Here is an 18,401-nt window from a genome sequence, read left to right on the forward strand (position 1 = left end):
TTTGAATAACAAGAAAAAATAAAAATAGAAAAAGACACATGTATACACATTTGTAGAAGTCATGTATCCATATATCGTAATTCAACATACAGTAGTATGTTGAAAATGTACAAATATCATCTACAGTAATGACGCTCTTTTTTGGAGAGAAAAAAAAAGCTTTTTTTCTCGAACAAAAAAAAAATATATTTATATAAAAGCATAAAATAAAATTTAGTTCTCGAAGGAACAGTGATGGGAATAAAGGAGTATAACGAAAGGAAGGATCGCTTTGTAACCATCCTAATTATTCTTCTTCAACTACAACCCTGTGTCGCCATTTCTTCGTGAGTAATCCATTCTAATGTATATATAGAACCTTTTCTTAGCCTTTCAAGCAACTTAGATATGTATGTTCAATGTTCATAGATAGGTCAGTAAATTAATAAATTCATAGGATACTATCCATCAGCGAGATCTCCAAAAACTCATTTCTAAATTTAGGGAACTGCAATACTATGCAATTTAAGTAATTTAAATGAGAAGGTTAGTTTTGTTGAAATAGACATATATTTAACATTCATTTGTTGGTCTGTTATACCGAGTGGTCAATTAAAAACATTGAATTTATAAATTTAACAAGATATAATTTATTAATTAATAATATGATTTTTTTTTAAAAAAAAATACTAGTATAAATATATGTGTGCCTAAGCTCTCTTAACAATTAATATAGCCGCCCTTTGCGGCAATGATGCCTTCCAGAGGGCAGTGGAAGGTCTGGCACCCACTGCAGATGTAGGGGGGGAGGGAAGTGTCGAAAAAGTATTCAAAATAACTTAAAAGATTCATTCAAAAGAGTCCTTTCAACGGAGGAGATTTATTTATTTCATTACTACTGATGTCAAAAGTGGCCTCTCCCACCTCACAAGGCTCTTTCCATCCATTTTTTTAGCATTCTGGACAGTATGGTATGATACCATAAGATCTCTTGCAAGGGCCATCATGGACCTGAGGAAATTGGCCTGGGATGTTTTATTTAAATCTTCTGGGTCCAGTTTGGCTTTTTTGACAGAGTCTCTCCAACGTTTCAGACTGGATAAGATTAACTGCTTGGTGTGTACGAATGAAAAGTCGTCGATCACGTTCAAGAGTTATTTTCTCGACTTGTATGTAAGCTCAAGTGTGTTGTTTTTTTTTACTAATTGTTAATGCTTTAATATATCGAAATATGAATTCATTTCAATCACTCAACCTTCATTTATTATTGAATTAGGAAGTGTTCAGATTTCAATGGACCACCCTTAGTTGGGCATCCTTTTTTGTAAGTACACAAAGCACATCATTAACAGTGTTGCATATATCATTAAAAACATTAAGGCAAGTGAATCTTCAATATATATTTACTCGACTTTTCAATTAATAAATCACATAAAATGAAGCTTCAATATATTATAAATTCATTTAACAGGAGAATTCTTAGGTCTATTATAAACCTCAGGGACATTCTGGTATATATACCCTAGTTGGCACCTGTGCTCATATTTATTTTCAAGTATAATAATAGTCAAATCTGAAATCGAGACTGAATCAATTTCTATTGTGATAGAAAAGGAATCGTGATTTTTCAGTCATCGTCTGAGTCCTTTCAGTAACAAGTGTATTTTATAACCTCTACTAGAAAGGTACATAATTAAATTAACAGAAGCTGCAAAGGAAATTCTGTTCTTTGTCCTTTTCTCCAGCTGGATTGGAGAATGTACATATACATATGTATTGTATAAACAGGAGATGTTAATTTATGTACATACATTTAATGATCATCAATAGACGACGATCGATCTAATTATATGCATTAATTTCCCCCACCATTAAAAGTTCATCAATTTTAGGTATTTTAGCAATATTCTACATATGTAGGTACATTTTGGTACACAAGAACCGTGACTAGGTTTTTTTTCTTTAAAAATTATATAAATCCCAAATTTGTCAAATAAAATTTCAGAAAAGGGACAAAAAAGCAAAACCTTTTAATTTATTACAAACTTTTTTTACAACATTTTAGAGTTACATTTATTGGAAAAGACGAAATTTGATCGATTACACGTTTTTTTAAAGAAAATACAAATTAAAAAAAAAATGTATAGTTTGAAACATTTTGTGAGTAATTTTTTTTTTTTGACAAGATGATATCTTACATAAAAAAAGGGGAGGGCGTAGCTCTCCCCCACAATCCTGTCATGGGTAATAGTCTAAAATTTACCTACCCTAATTTACTTTAGAAAGAGTTATTTTTTCAACTTTTTTCGAATTTTGAAAAGTTGTCATGTGCTAAGGAAATAACACTTATAAAATTTCATTGTAGCAAATTTTCACCTATAGGTTACATATCTCCTTCAAAGTTTGAAATATACAAAAATTCTTTATTTTGTCAATACAAATTAAAATAAAGCATTAGTCTTTATTTTGCATAAGCTCATTTGGGTCGGACTTTGTCTAACCTATAGAAAATATTAAATTTTTCAAATTCTAAAGCCATCCAAGGGAAACAAAAAGAGAGAAGGCTGTTTACTTATATTTGTTTAGGAGATTTGAGATACAATGTCTTTTTGCTTGCTGCTCGCTCATGATGATGAAATAACTGAATGATTAGTATAGTTTGTTTGTGTAAAAAAGACAGTGGAAACAGAATATCAAAAAATAATCACTAAACTCTTTCACAGTACCAAAAAATAAAAACTAATTCACAGTCCACGTTTTGTTGCCCGACCCTTATGTGTTCAAAATTAACTATAAAGTTATATAGTTAATTTGCTCGATTATAATGTAATTCTAGTTCTGCAATTACATCATATTGAGGCAAATATTTGTATAACCCATGAGCTGAAAAGTCTCAGGTTAAAAAAGAATACAATTTTTTCCCGTTCAAAATTGTTTTTTTTAATAATAATTATTATTTATTTATTATTTTTATATTTACTTGCTTTATGAGGCAGAGTCCCCATAATACTTTTCAAGACAGTGCTTAGCTTAAACCCCGTAGTTTTTTCCATCAAAAAGCAGTGTAGAAATAAAGCACAAAATTGTTTTTGATCCATTAGTTTGGAAATTCAAAAGTACAATCACACTTAGCACAATAACTCACAAACCAAATTTTGAATTCTGTCTTTTGAAGGTAGGTACTAATTGAAAATGATGTAAATTAACAAAGATAATTGTACCATCTATGTATGAATCCAGGCACTTTTCAGCTCATGTATTAAACAGTGTTGATCTTATCTAGTGGTACACATTTTATTATTTTCAATCCGGTATGATACTGGTGTAAAATCACAGAGGATGACAACAAGACATTTTATCTTTGAACAGGGCAAACTAAGAAAGGTTGAAAAAGTAAAGAAGACTCTAAGTTTTATCAAGGGCAAACAAAATTGAGCAAAGTTTTACTCTTTTCTCTTGAAAAAAATTTCATCGTTGATGCCACTTTGTATAAGCAGAACATCCCCTTTATCACAACCAAACATCCAAACAGTGTCTCAACTTCAGTGGCTAGCACTGGCAAAGTCTGACCTCCATTTTTGTAGAAAGGATAGAGTGGCTCAATGCAGATGTTTACATTGATCTTCTGGATAAGAAAAAGGTTCAGGAACAACTTTGTTTTCACCCCAGACGGAGCTCTGTGTCATTGCACCGCAAAGACCCAGGCCTTCCTGAGAGACTACTTTCTGGACATTTGGACCTCAACATGTGTCCTCCCTCCTCTCCAGACGCGCATCCCTTGGACTACTCTATCTAGGTATGTCTGGAGAAGAAGGTGTGTGCTACTCCTCAAAGGAGTGCCCCTGTCTGTAGAGGCTTTCATCAAGAATGAGTGGACCAAGCTCGAGTCTGATTTCATAGTTTTATTAAAGATTAGGGATCCAATATTGAATAAAAGGGTGCAAAGTATTTTGTTCAGATTATTTTGTTGACCTCAGAAAACCTCTCGTGTACCACTAGATATGATCAACCATGGGTCTCAAATATATTTTGTTCAGAGTTCATGATCCAATGTACGTATTAATTAAGTATGTAAAAGATGTAGATGCATTAATTAATACTTAATCCTTTGACTTATCTAAGTCATGTATAAATATATATATATATATACAATAACAAAAGGTATATATAATGTTCATCCATCTCTCCATAATTATGTAAACATACGTATTTGAATCTTATTAGATACATATTTTAACACTCCGTTCCTGAACATCCTTTTTACAACGCGATTGGTGAACTGTGTAAAAAGAATCCGCCTCCCTAAATAAAACAAATTGTATTTAATTACATGATAAACAGTTGAACGATCAGAATAAATACGTCATTTACATGTTGTGTAAATAAGTTTTTAACTATTCCAGTAAAAATACTTATTTTAAAAACAAACTGAGTTTGGGGATCTCAACAAGATATAATTTGTTATTCCTATAGTAATAAGGCTGTAGCCACCCTAACAAATTAAGAAAGTTTTGCTTTTTATTAGAAAATTAAATATTTGAATTTTTTTTCAAAAATATTTATTAGATTTAATTTAATTTTTGAATTTTTTTTCTAAAAAATTTAATTTTCTGTGAATGACTATGAAATTTTGAAATTTTTTGGAAAAAAAAATTTAATCTTTCATTTTTTTTCTAAAAAAGTTAATATTTGTTGTTTTATTACTGAAATTTTTTGAGAATAGCTTTAGATTTTCGAAATTTTTTAAAAAAAATATTATATTTGAAATTTTTTGTGAACAGCTCTGGATTTAAAAAAAAATTTCAAAAAATTTAATTTTTTGAGAATAGTATTGAATTTTTGAAAAATTTTGTGATTCGATGTGGATTTTTTAGTTTTTTTCCAGAAAATTTAATTTTCAAATTTTTTTCTAAACAACTTTTAAGCAAAACAGTGAATTGAATTTACTCAACCCTGGTTAAAAATTGCTAAATATACAAAGAAATTAGAAGCATAACATTAACAATATAATAAAAAAAGGTTTATGATCAGATTTAATATTTCAGGAGCATTCTGAAAAGCATTGGGGATAAAATGTAGATTCAAAGGAATAACAAGTCTTTTTATGTATATCAGGGTGTTTACTAACAGAGGGTTGACATACAAGTAAACATTATAGTATTATAACTACTCCACCTGACCTAGGAATCTTTTTTGAAGTCTTTGAAGTCCATTTACATAATATATATTTCCTTCTCTAGGAACGACCAGGGCGCGGACCTACGCGTGAGAAGAATTTCTCTCGAGCTCTTTCTCTTTTGTTTTTGAGTTATTATGCAAAGTGGACACTACTATTGTTATTCCCAAAACAATGGAACAAAAACAAACACTGCTGCTTCTTGATAGAAGAAAAAACTTTCCAATCTAAGCGATGGTTAGAAATGAGTTTTGAATTATCTCTCGATAAAGCGAATATTAAATAATATTAATGAATAAAAAAATGCCAATTTTGGAAGAAAAAAAGGTGTTTTCTTTTTTAAGCCCGGGATATTTCAGACCAATATGTCATAGACATATTAGAGTGCACTATTGACTTCATATTCCAATTTACGTGATGAATTAAGAAGATACTTAAGAGTATTAAATGCAGTTTAAAACTTTTATTTGATTGAAAAAACTTTATTTGACCCCGATATGACCCATTTCAAATAAAATATATCAATTTTTGCTGCTTTAAATGTAATTTGCAGCGCCTCTAAAGGGATAGTCATGACTATTTTTTTTTTAGAAATTGATGATAATTCTTTCAATTCGTGTTACAAATGTAACTCAAACTCAATTTTTGAGAGGAATCATTTTAGAATGATTTTGAGGTGACGAGTCACATATGTACTATGTACCTATCTATAGTAATGTTTTGTTTCAGTAGAGTCTGACCTCAATTTCTGCGGAGGATATTGTTAGTTGATTGTATCACAGGATGAAAGGTAATTTATAGATATGTCTTAGGAATTGATTATTGATTGAAAAAATAACATAATATATACCATTTACGTATCCATGTTGTATCAGGTACTTATCAGCTTTCGTTTTGTTGGTTTGATATAATATTTTATTTACTTTTGTTTTGTTGTAATTTTTTGACTCCATACTATAGTTTGCTCTACTTAAAAAAGTAAAAAACTGATTCTGAAAAATTGTAGCTAATAATATTTTAATTTTTTGATTTGTTGCGTTCCAATTCTATTTTCCGTGGCCTTTATTTGTGGCATTCATTTAATTTCAAAATACATCATGACATAATACAATTATAACTATATACAAGTTACATCGGTAGACAGGGATATAAAAAACAAAACAAAACCTCCAAAGTAGTAACATAATCATATTTTTCAAAATTTTAACTTTGATATAAGCATAGTTTAATATCGAACAATCTCAGAAAAAATTACAATTGTAACATTTTAAAAAATAACCATATCAAAGTGAGAATCACTGTGTAAGCTGTCAAAAACATTTCAAGTTAATAAGTGTAAGAAAATTCAATAACAGTTCTTATCTAAATAATTTTCCAGCAATATTTTGATGTCTAAAGGACTTTTAGAACTACAAACTATCTTTCATTTATTTTTAAACACTTTCCAAATCCTTTATATAGGTATTTATACTTACTAGGGAACTATGTATCTTTGTCGAATAAAATGAATTTTGACGACTTTCAAAATATACCCTATACTAGGTAAATACAATATTAGGTAGAGCTGTTGTCTATCCCAGAAAATAAAAAAATATTATTCTGTCGCAATCCAAAACAAGTCTGATTCAATATAATAAAAAGATTAGTCTCCATGTTGTCTCCTTAAACTTATTTTCGGTCAGTTAACCATTTCAACAGTATAGCTTGGGAATTATGATCCCCAACACTTTTCAGATGAAGTCGGTTTATAAATATAATCCCTAGTAAACATGTGCTGTAATATCTAAATACACCTAATACTTTTCACAATTGGACGTATGACCTTAAAAATTCTTGTCCAAATTGGCTCTAATTTCGTAACTTACTTTTGTGTTTGTCTAGTCAATAATGATTCCAATTATAGACCAGGGGTCGACAAAGTATGGTCGAACCATGAGGTTTGGTTTACGAAGGTATAGTGTATATCCATAAATAGATGTACACTGTATGGTAGATTTGTAGACTTATACTTCATTCTCACTTAATCTCATTAAACTGCGAATATGTGTCGTGAAGAAGTGGGTTTTGATAATTTAACATATTCTATACAAACATTTGTTTCTCAATTAAGGTTCCCTGTTGTATTCGTCTCACTAGTATTGACCCTAAGCTTTAGTCAGATCAAACTGCAATTTAGTCTCAACTTGTACTAAAGGAAAAATATTCGCCTTCATCAATACAAAAACAAATTTTATTTCAAAACCATACAACTGTTTATATGATTGCACTTTAATTTGTTGAGGAAGACTGTATCAGAGATGACTGGGGACTCGAGTTCATCTAATCTATAATTAAAATGATGCTTCATGATCGATTTGGACTCAAAATGAAAAGATCTGAGACTTGATTTGGACTGAAGGTAGAAATACTTGTGACTTGACTCAAACTTGCGAACATACCTCATTTATATTTGTAAGTATATGGTGTGTGATCTTTTGTAAGCAGATTGTACAAGTTGAAACAAAACAAAACAAAAAAAACTGAGATAAATAATAATTTTTAATTAAGAATTGACAGTACTTGTACGTGCTGATGATGAAGAAATAATTGAATATGAATATAGATTGTCGATTTACTAATGGCTTACTGATTAGTAGTATTCTGTGAAACATTATAATGTTCAAATTTACATAATTATATTACTCGTAAATAAATAAATAATTTTAACAGATTAAAATGAAATATATATTTGGTAAAAAAATTGATGTTGTAATTAAATAAGACATTATTAGACAACCTATGAATAGTGGACAAATATTTTACAGAAAGATTACAAAGTAATATATGCACATAATATTATGTTGAAAGCAATTATACATGTATATTTATGACTAAATATGAAAAAAATATTAATTTAATTTAATTTAAACATTAAATATACCTAATAAGTGAATATATGTATGTTATTAACTTTGACAAATTTAATTTTATTTCATACATCATATTGAAATTAAAATAATTATAATTGAGTTTTTTTTAAAGTAGAGAGATATGAAATAGTATTTAGATTTTCTCATTTCTTGGGAAACACCTTTTTAAATTACAGGATCAATTTTCAGGTGCTTCTGCAAGAGGTGGGTTATAGTAGCTGTAGCTACTAATAAAGGAATTTTTCTTCTTGACTAGAAAATTTAACAGTTGAAATTTAAACAAAAAATGGTTTAAATTATCAAATTATTTCCTCAAAAAAATTAATTATCCATGAAAAATTTGAAATTTTAACAAAAAAATTAACTTTTTGCAAACAGCTCTGGATTTTTGACATATTTTTCCAAAAAACGTAATAATTATGAATAACTGGAGTTTTTTTTTTTTTTCGAAAAAATTTACTAATTTTTGTCTAAATAGCTTTAAACTATTGAGTTTTTTTTCAACAAAATAAAGTTTTTGAGAATAGCTGTTTATTTTCGATTTTTTTTTCAAAAAACTAAATTTTTTCCGAGCAGCTGTAAATTTTTGAATTTTTTTCTTCAAGATTTAATTTTTTCTGAATAGACTTGGATTCTTTAATTTTTTGGGAACAGCTATTTTTTTTTTAATTTCTTTTACAAAAAACTTAATTTTTTTTGCGAACAGCTGTGGATTTTTTAATTTTATTTGCAAAAAATTTAAGTTGTTTGAAAATAGCTTTAGATATTTGACTTTTTTTTTCAAAAAACGAAATATTTGTGAATAGCTGTGAATTTAATTTTTTAAATTACATTTTTCAATTTTTTTATACAAATATTAGTTTTATTTCGAAAAAATTCGAAAACCAAGGATAGCCCCTCCCCCCTAAATATAATCATGCGGACGCCCCTGATATTACAATATTGGATTCTTGTTATATAATAATTAATACTTTATGATTTCTTTTTACATTTAACATAAGAAGAAATACTACATTTTAAAATAGTCTTATTAATATATGTAGTATTAATTCCCTTTTTATCATTATCACCAATTCTGTGCGGGTTGTTTTTTAAATTATTCTGCATTTCTGTGAAATGATCCGACTTCAAACAAAAAACTTTAAAAATAATTGATGAACAAGCTAAATTTAAGGTAGAGCTGGGATTTGTATAATTGCGAAATACATAACCCAATTCCCAAGCTAAAAGTTAATCATCAAACTCTGGTTTAAAAAAAATGAAAAATAGACGCATCAAATGTCATATTCCCTACTCTTTCAAATATACATATATATATAATATAGTCAAAATACGGAACTTTTTTTTGCGGATATGCAACAGTTTACAACTCAATTACTTGGCACTAAATAATGTGTGAGTTTCTTGGGTTTATTCCTAGTTTGTATGTCTTATCTCCAAGTATAGAACCGTCCATTATATCATGTACTTGTATATTTTATATATTTGAATGTACATTTATCAAAAAATTAAGCCTTAAACAAGTAAGTTGCTCTTACTGTTTTAATAATCCACGACTGTTTGGTGTTTGTTCCTTCCCTCTCCTTGGCCATGATCTGGATTTTCTGGCAAATGAAGAGAGATATGTTACCGTAAAATTATTTCAATAGGGTCTCCATTTCTTTTACCTTCATTGGCCAGGTTAATTATTAAGTCGTGAATAAAGCCATTGCATGAAAATAACAAAATTTGAACAGGGTAAGGTGACTGCAGCGTGTCCCAGCGAATAGTGAATGAAACTTTGGAAATGTTTCATTAGCTTATTAAATTGTTGCCGATTTTTTCCTGAAATATCAACTGGTATAGCAATAAAAACAAACAATTCTTCATCAGACCAAGGACAAATGAGATGGTGGCCAAAAATATACTGGGTGTCAGCACTTCTTATGACGAGATTTCCCGCATCGTCTCCTGCTTTCAGGGTAAAAAAAATATAAAGAAACAAAAACACCTTTGAGATGAATCTTGGAAGTTGTGGGCTAAACCAGCAAAAGACTGCAGACTTCCTGGCTGATATATCCATGGGCATCACGAACTCGCCCTTAACCAACATGAGGACCTTTAGCAAAGATTTCAAAGTTGGAAATACTATATATATAATCCTGCGGACACCCCTGATACCCGTCACGTTCCATAGAAAATATTTGATGAAAGTATGAGGAAAATAAAATTATTCACAATTTCGGTTGGCTGGCTTGCATTTTTCCCTTTATCGAAGAAAACGTCTATAATATGGAGTATATTTTATATGCTGTTCTCCATCTTTGATGTGTGCTCAAACAATCACTAAACTGTAAAATATGTTTTTTTTTTAAATTATAAACTCTTATCCTTCTAACAGCATCTAATGTAAATCAATTGCAAAGAAAGATACACATCACTAAAGGCATATTGCATGTTATACCTATATATACACCTGAAATGTAAGAGAAAGTCATTATATCACAATTGTAATGCAGGACCCACAATGAAATGAGACACACAACATTATCATTGATATTATAGTAAACAGGGTGTTCCAGATAATTAAGAAAATGTTTAAGGACTAACTAGATGGGTTAGAACCATGTGTTTTCGTTATAAGCATTTTATAGATTTCTACAATTATCTAGACCACCCTGTACGAATTATTGTATTCATTATTAGCTTATTATGCAGATTAGGGAACGTAATGATCGGCAAAGGATGAACAAATTAGCATTCTTTTTCTTCCTTTACATTTCCATTGGAATGCGTCACTCGCATACATACTCGTACATGTTACAATATACTTATGATTTATTTATTTATGTATGTACATTGAACAAATGCCTAACCAGACTCTACATACATAAAGTTGAGACATAATGAATACATTTTAGAGAATGGAGTACGTTGAGTTAGTCATATGTATTATGTGTACCACATACGTTATTGCCTCTAGGAATTCACAAAAAAGTCCCTTTCTTCATATTCATAAATAAACCCTTTTTTTATGTATAACAAAAATATCTCTTGAATGAAAAATATAATTATAAATATCCAAACGTTTGAGTTTTAACAATAATGAAAGCCCTCTTTTTAGTAAACATACATTTATAAATTGTATTAACATATTTGTATAACAGCATTTAATGGCAATCATAGTAGTGTTGATGACGAGGTTTAGGCCTAAAGGGATCAATCTGCGCTCAAAAGGGATAAATATATATTAAACTTTATTCACCAAGCTCCGGGCATAAATATTCATTAATACCTGCTATTTCAACAAACAATATATCAATACACGTCATTCATAGGTCTATGAATGAATAGCTCTATAAGAAAAGGTTATCGGGATAAACATTAGAGGTAGGCCTATACAGGAAGTATGCATACTATACGTTTATTATACATACAAAAGTTAGGTACCATTTGAAAGGGGATATGGTTTTGATATTGTTGGTTTATAATTTAATTCTGGTCAAATTTTAACTGGAATCCAACAGTAGATGTAGAAGTAATATCAAGTCATAACAAAAAAGCTTTTCAAAACCAAATTCCTTTATGTGTTAATTTTGTAAGCAGTTTTTCCATTTGTATCGTTTGTATTGTGGAGAAAAGGAATGTTTTTTTGTTGTTTTCTCACATCCTGCATTTTTTTTGTTAGTAAATACATTTTGTCTAGTCCTGACTGACAAAATTAACACTCATTTTGCTAATACCGAGTGGTCAATTAAAATCTGAAAACTTTGAATTTAAACTCAAACAAGTCTGAAATTTGAATCTAATTATTAAAATAAATAGATGTGTGTCTGAGCTCTCTTAGTCATTGATGTAGCCGTCCTTAGTGACAGTGATGGCTTCAAGGGGGCGATAGAAGTTCTAGCACCCACTGTGGATGTAGTCCTCTGTCATTGCGTTCCAGTACTGGCTGACAGTGGCTTCGATGGCCTTGGTGTTTGTAAGACATTTGGTATCCAAACAGTGTATATGAGGGGGTCAGTATTAGGGCTGTAGGAGGACCAAAAGTGAGACAGAAGAGCTCTAAGGTTCTTGCAACGGAGGAGATGGGGTTCTTTCCATTGTTGGTGTCAAAAGGGGCCTCTCCTCCATCACAAGGCTCTTTCCACCCACTTTTTTATTGCTCTCTGGACAGTCTAGTGTGAAACCCGAGTTCTCTTGCCTGGGCCCACATGGACTTGAGGGCATTTTCCTGGACTGCTTTCTTTAACTCGTTTGGGTCATGTTTTCCCTTTTGACAAAGCCCTTCTTCCTTTCCAACGTTTCAGACTTGATGATGGCGTAAACTGTGTTCTTGGAGACGCTTAACGGCGGAAGTGCGTGAATGGAAAGGTTCAGCTTCATTTTCTCGACTTGTACGTATGCTAAAAAGTATAGATTTATTTTATTTTGTAAATAATCGTTTATATATTGGAATATGAATTAATTTCAATCACTCAATCTTCATTAATTATTGAATTAGTAAGTGTTCAGATTTCAATGTACAAGCTGTTAATCATTTTGGAGTCAAATTCTAAAGTTAGCAATCTTTCAGAATCTCTTCCTTCATGTTTTTAAAAGCTAACAAACAAGTTGTGGAAACTCCAATGGGGTTGACTTTCATGATCTACAAATATTAATTGCTTAAATATGGAAGATATAATAAATCCCCTATAAGGAGATCCTAAATCCCCCAAGCTATACAAGAAAGCAAATTCTTGATGTCTTTTTTGTTCCCCTTTGTCTTATTATGGGTTTAATCAAAACATTTCTTTTTAAATAAATATATACAAACAAACTGCACAGTAATCATTACTCCACCTCTACCCTTTAGGCAACTTAGTTTCTTTGAGACCCTAAATCATATCCCTTAGATTTACAATATCCTCTGAGAAAGGGTACTATAAGCACTGGGTTCAATAATCTCCTTTAGAGAAGCAAGTAACCAAGTACAAATGTTTTTATTTTTTTCTTCTAGGGATGTAGAAAGAGGATATTTAAGTGCACTGGGAGGTCATGGTTCTCCAGGAGATGGTCGCCCTCCAGGATGGAAATGGTGGAGGTAAGATTATGTTCGTGCGCAAATCCTTCATAGAATTATGTAAAGAATAGGCGTTAAATACGTAGATATTTCATAGAGCAAGAGGAGATGGCGGGAGCGAGATAAATGCTACTACTAAAATAAAACTTTGTTAATTTTAGCTGTTGGTTATATAATTTTGGAGTAAGAAAACGTATTACTTCTATAGAAAGGAAAAACTTGAACATTCCAAATACCTAGCATTACTGAAGGAAATATATTGTAATGTTGTTAAATAATATTACTAATATTTTTTCTATGTATAAAAAAAGTGTAAAAGTAGCGGGAGCTCATCATTCAGAGAGAGAGAGATGTTAACAAAACAGTGAGCTGGAGCAGCATAGTTTTACAAAAAATACGCTATCAAATTGACATCCAAACTCAAAAGCTGTGACATCTGGCTTTGAGAATCTGTTGAGAATAAAATATTCCAGGCAAGGTCATCTTTGCAATTTCTAAATGTGGTCAAAACATGATTTTAATCCAACTACAAAGTGTTTTTTCCAATTTGCTGAAGCTTCTGGTCGCCATATTATAGTTAAATATTTTTATGCATATTATGATATTATCTTGTAGATATCACTATCAGCTCTCAAAAGTGCTATAACATCTCACATGTAGGGCTTATACTAATTCAAAACAAAACATAACAATGGTGCAGATTAAGTATCTTTAGTTCCTATGTGATTGCATTATCAATGAACAATGTCATCTCTATCCATCTTATTGTCTAGTTGATGCACACTGGAAGGGCAAGAACGTGCAAGTTTGATTTTAAATTAGTAAATAGAGGTATTACACGCCTTGTTATTTGATTGTTTTTCGCGGAATGTAGTGACCACTAAAGATCAAGATGCCTCAAAGAGGAGATTTCAAGGCAAATTTCGCCAAAGTTTGTCTGGCATGTTGAAAAAAAGCTAGCTTAATACATCGGTCAATAAGTTCCAGACCTAGATAAGAAATTTTTTTTTTTTACCAAAATTGATTTTTATTCATCAATATAATTTCCTTTTAGAAAGATACAATCATTCCAACACTTCTCTAGCTTTTCGATACTACGGGCGTGGAACGATTTATCGAGACATTCAAAATGTGCTTCAATTTCTACAATAACTTCCTCATCTCAGCCAAATCTCATTCCACGGAGTATCTTTTTGAGTTCTGCGAATAACCAGTAGTCGCTGGGAGGCAACACGGAGAATACACAGTAGCATTTCGAAACCCGATTCCCCCAATTTTGCACCTGTTTTTATTGACTTGAGACAAGTTGCATTGTCTTGGTGAAATAACACCTTTTTCTTCTTCATATGAGGTATTTTCTGGGTAATTTCGGCCTTTGTTTAATTTGTAATAATCGCCTCATCTGGCTGACCAATGCGTACAGCGTCATCGGTGTCCGTTTGAAATTGATTGAAATCGGCAAACCATCGTTTGATGGTTGTTTTCGATGGGGCAGAGTCCAGATAGAATTTTACAAGCCAAGCTTGGGGTTGAACGGTGTTTTTTTCCATCAAAAAGTAATGATAAATCAACACTCGAAATTGATTTGAATCCATCGTTTTTCAGAATTACAAAAGCAGCGTCACTTAAACCACTGTAACTTGATAAATAATAAACCAAACGTCATGAAATTTTAAAAGTAACCTTTCTAATGTTTGTACTTCCGAATTTTTTTTAGTGATTTTGAACGTGCCTCCATCTGGTAGTTAGGTCTGTGTTAATAATGATAATACAAACAAGAATAAAATAGAGTACTCAGCATAAAAGTGCAAGAAATAGTTTATTGATCTATATACCTGAAATAAAAAAAAATTCTGAGAAGGATAGTAAATTCGGGTTATTATATCAATTCAGAGATCTGAGAGTGATATCTACAAGATAAGATTCTTATTATACGATGAAATATTTAATCATATGGCGACCAGAAGCTTCAAAAAAATTGGAAAAGCCATTATGTAGGTGATTTAAAAGAATGTTTTTTCCACATTTATAAATAGCAAAGATGACCTTGCCTGGATTATTTGATTCTCCACAGATTCTGAAAGCCAGATGTCACAGTTTTTGAGTTTGGAATGTCATTTTGAGGTATGTTTTTCTTGCAAAACTATGCTACTCCAGCTCATTGTGACACCCATTTTTCTATTAAATAATGAACAAAAAGCAAAAGAACGGTTTCACCCTCCGTTTTTCCTTTTAATCTTCAAACTGTTATTTTTCTTTGCTTTATGTCCCATCCCTAAAGGGGATTTTTTTTTTCTTGAAAAAAACAAACAACAAAACTATAAATATTTTTGGAAATAAATAAATAATAATGGAAATATTGTATGATAAATCATTTGATAGCTGTTTGATATATGCAAAAAAAATATTAACACAATATTTTATTCTGTTATAAAAAAGTATGGTTGACTTTGACCATATTTTTGAACATAATATCTTTTGATTTTTATAACAATATAAATCAAAACAAGATCAAATAATTAACTCACTTTTGAAAAAAAAAATATTTTGGGATTGGGAGATATAAGAGGTTTAATTAGTTCGTACAAATATAACTATATTATCTAATTTCCGATTTAAGAGTTTTAAGGGACAAAATGCTAATCTTGTGATTTGAAACTTATTCACCGTTTAATGTTCATTTCTATAAATGGTATTATTTGAATTTATTTATCAAGAAAAGTTTTAACTGAATAATTAGTTGTATGTATATGTATGTTACCCCTAAAAACGGAACACTCTAATACAGATTAATAAAACAAAGCTTGTCTGTTTGTCTGTGAAGGACACATTTTTTGAAATCAGCGTGAGTGGCTACAGTTCAGTTGTGTCATATTAAAAAACAAAAGAATAGGGAGTGTATCAAAAAATTAATGAATGTGGCATTAGATTATGTTTAGTAACTGGGTATGTGTTGCTACAGTTTAGCGTGTCATATTAAAAATGAAAAAAGAGGAGAAGAAATCTTTTTTATTAATTAGACAAAGTTTATCTGCCTGTGGATGACTCATTTTTGATTCTGCCCTTCATATCTTAGAAACGGTGTGACTACCTCTTCTAAGAAATAACGATGTAGCAGCGAACGTGTATATCTAAAGCTGAGTGCCTCATAATAAAAAAGGTTAGGGGAGTTTACATCTATATTATTGGTCTGTCTGTTTGCTGTTGATCGATACCTGTAATAATGCCGGGTACTCCCGTTAGTTTATATTTGTATATACATATATATAACTTAAAGTGGTAATGAAGTATTTTCTTATAGTTATATTTGAGAAGGAGTTCCTAAAAAGATACTAAAATATATGAAAGTACATTTTAATCCCTCATCAGTGATTTTTTTTTTCCAACTAATAAATACACAATCAAATAAAAGATAATGTAATAATGGATTTGTAACCTTTGTTAAAGACCACAACAAAAATATAAAAGTTGGAAACAAAAGGAATTAAGAAGCACAACAAAACAAAACAAACCAAAAAAGGGATAAATTCCTTGAGGAAGAAGTCAATAGAATAACGATATTCATACAAGAATAAAAACCCTTAAGAGGTTAATTCCATCTACAAACCCATTTTTTACTGAGTTTTTACGAGTCAATAATGCATATTATATCAATGTACAAAAGTAGCGAAATCTCATATTTTGATATAAATATGCGAAATGAATAAGTTAAAGAAAATGCAAGTTTGCAAGGTTTTATTTATTTGGAGACGGTAGTCGGAAATATTTGCTTTATGAATAGAAAAAAAAATGTAATTTTTTTTCCATAGGTTTATTTAACAAAGTGATACTAAAATATTGATATAGATATAAAAAAAATCAAATTTGTTTTTTGTCTTAGGAACCAATTTATTTTCGCTATTCCTTCTCCTGTAAATAATATACAAATCTTTTCAATAATTCTGTTTATACATACTTATGCTAGTATTTCTATGATTTATTGAGCAATGGAGTGAATCCTTCCTTCGTCTTAGAATAGGAAATCTATGGCATCATTATTATTTATGTATAAGATCCATCCTTATAAAATAATGCATAATCTAATTTTATGTTTCTATACACGCATTTCTCATTTGTACGTACATAGGTTGGCTGTAAGTAATCTTCTCTAAAGATCCCACTTGATTAGTATCCAGCTTCCTTGAATACTAATATTTCATAGTTCGACAATATAAAGCATTTTTATTCGCGTTATAAATTGTATCCTAATTTAAGTAAATCCACTCTTGAGGACCCATAGTTGATATTTATTTGTTAAACATCAAATGGACAAATTTCAAATAAATCTTCATGAAACTCTATCAAATGGTTTTATAAATAAAACTGACTAAACAACTCGATTGAATACAACTTGATGCAAATTATAAACAGAAATATTTGAATGAAATCAAAATAGTATGTTCTGAAAATCCCTAAAAATGGCTAGATTTGTACTTTTTTATATTACTATATTGTAAATTTATATATTAATTAATAAGTCACTAATTAATAGCCTTACTTTCAAAGAGCTTATCATCCTCAGGCTTCTCTCAAGTACAGTCACATTTAATTTTTTTTTTCCTTTTTTGCAACTCTTTGAGTTCATTGCTGCAATGTCTGCAATTATTAAACATGGATGAAACAGTGCAAAATATTATGTAGTGGGTACAAGGGCGTAACTGCATGGACCTTACCACTCAGGGGCACATGAGTCATTTGTTTATACTAAGGAAGTATTATTTTTTTTTGTAGGGAAGGGGTATATTTTTTAACAGGGGGGTTAAAAATATATGTTCCCAAAAACTTGTGTTCTTAGAACTCTAGGAAGGGTTCAATCTATAAACTAACAGCCTTTTCCTGGATGTTACAAATGCATAAGATATAATATTCTAGCCTTGAAAAAATGAAGTGCAGTCGACTCGTGTTATCACGAGATATTACAGTTGTAAACAACAGGTTTGTTGAAAGTTAAAAACATTCCTCCAAATAAAAATTAGGAGACTGAATTCAAATTTGACCTTATAAGAAACGAAAAAATATTTTTCTTCCTAAAAAAAATCATTACCAGACAACTGATTATATTTCCTACTCGTAACAAAGGAACCAAGTCTTAGTAAAGATACACTGATATGTCTGTTAAACCTTAACTATATTTTACTATTTTAGTTCATAACTTTTAAGTTTGTTTCTTCCTATTAGCTTTGCAATTATTGGTTGTCTAGTGTTATCGGCTTCATAGACTGGTGACACGACGAGGCAACGGCCAGTGGTGCTACCT

At 30.3% G+C, this 18,401-nt stretch overlaps 1 protein-coding gene across 1 annotated transcript in view; it reads left to right on the plus strand.

The window, feature by feature from the left end:
- The first annotated feature begins 221 nt into the window (after window positions 1-221).
- The window catches only part of LOC121128173 (glutamate-gated chloride channel), a 47,567-nt gene continuing 29,387 nt past the window's right edge, over window positions 222-18,401 (plus strand). Inside the window, exons 1-2 of the mRNA XM_040723739.2 lie at window positions 222-326; window positions 13,043-13,126. Coding sequence (XP_040579673.1) covers window positions 235-326; window positions 13,043-13,126 — 176 coding nt within the window. The 5' untranslated portion in view covers window positions 222-234. The remainder of the gene's footprint in view (window positions 327-13,042; window positions 13,127-18,401) is intronic.

The sequence above is a fragment of the Lepeophtheirus salmonis genome, chromosome 1 (assembly GCF_016086655.4).
Source record: "Lepeophtheirus salmonis chromosome 1, UVic_Lsal_1.4, whole genome shotgun sequence".
NCBI classification, from domain to species: Eukaryota; Metazoa; Arthropoda; class Copepoda; order Siphonostomatoida; family Caligidae; genus Lepeophtheirus; species Lepeophtheirus salmonis.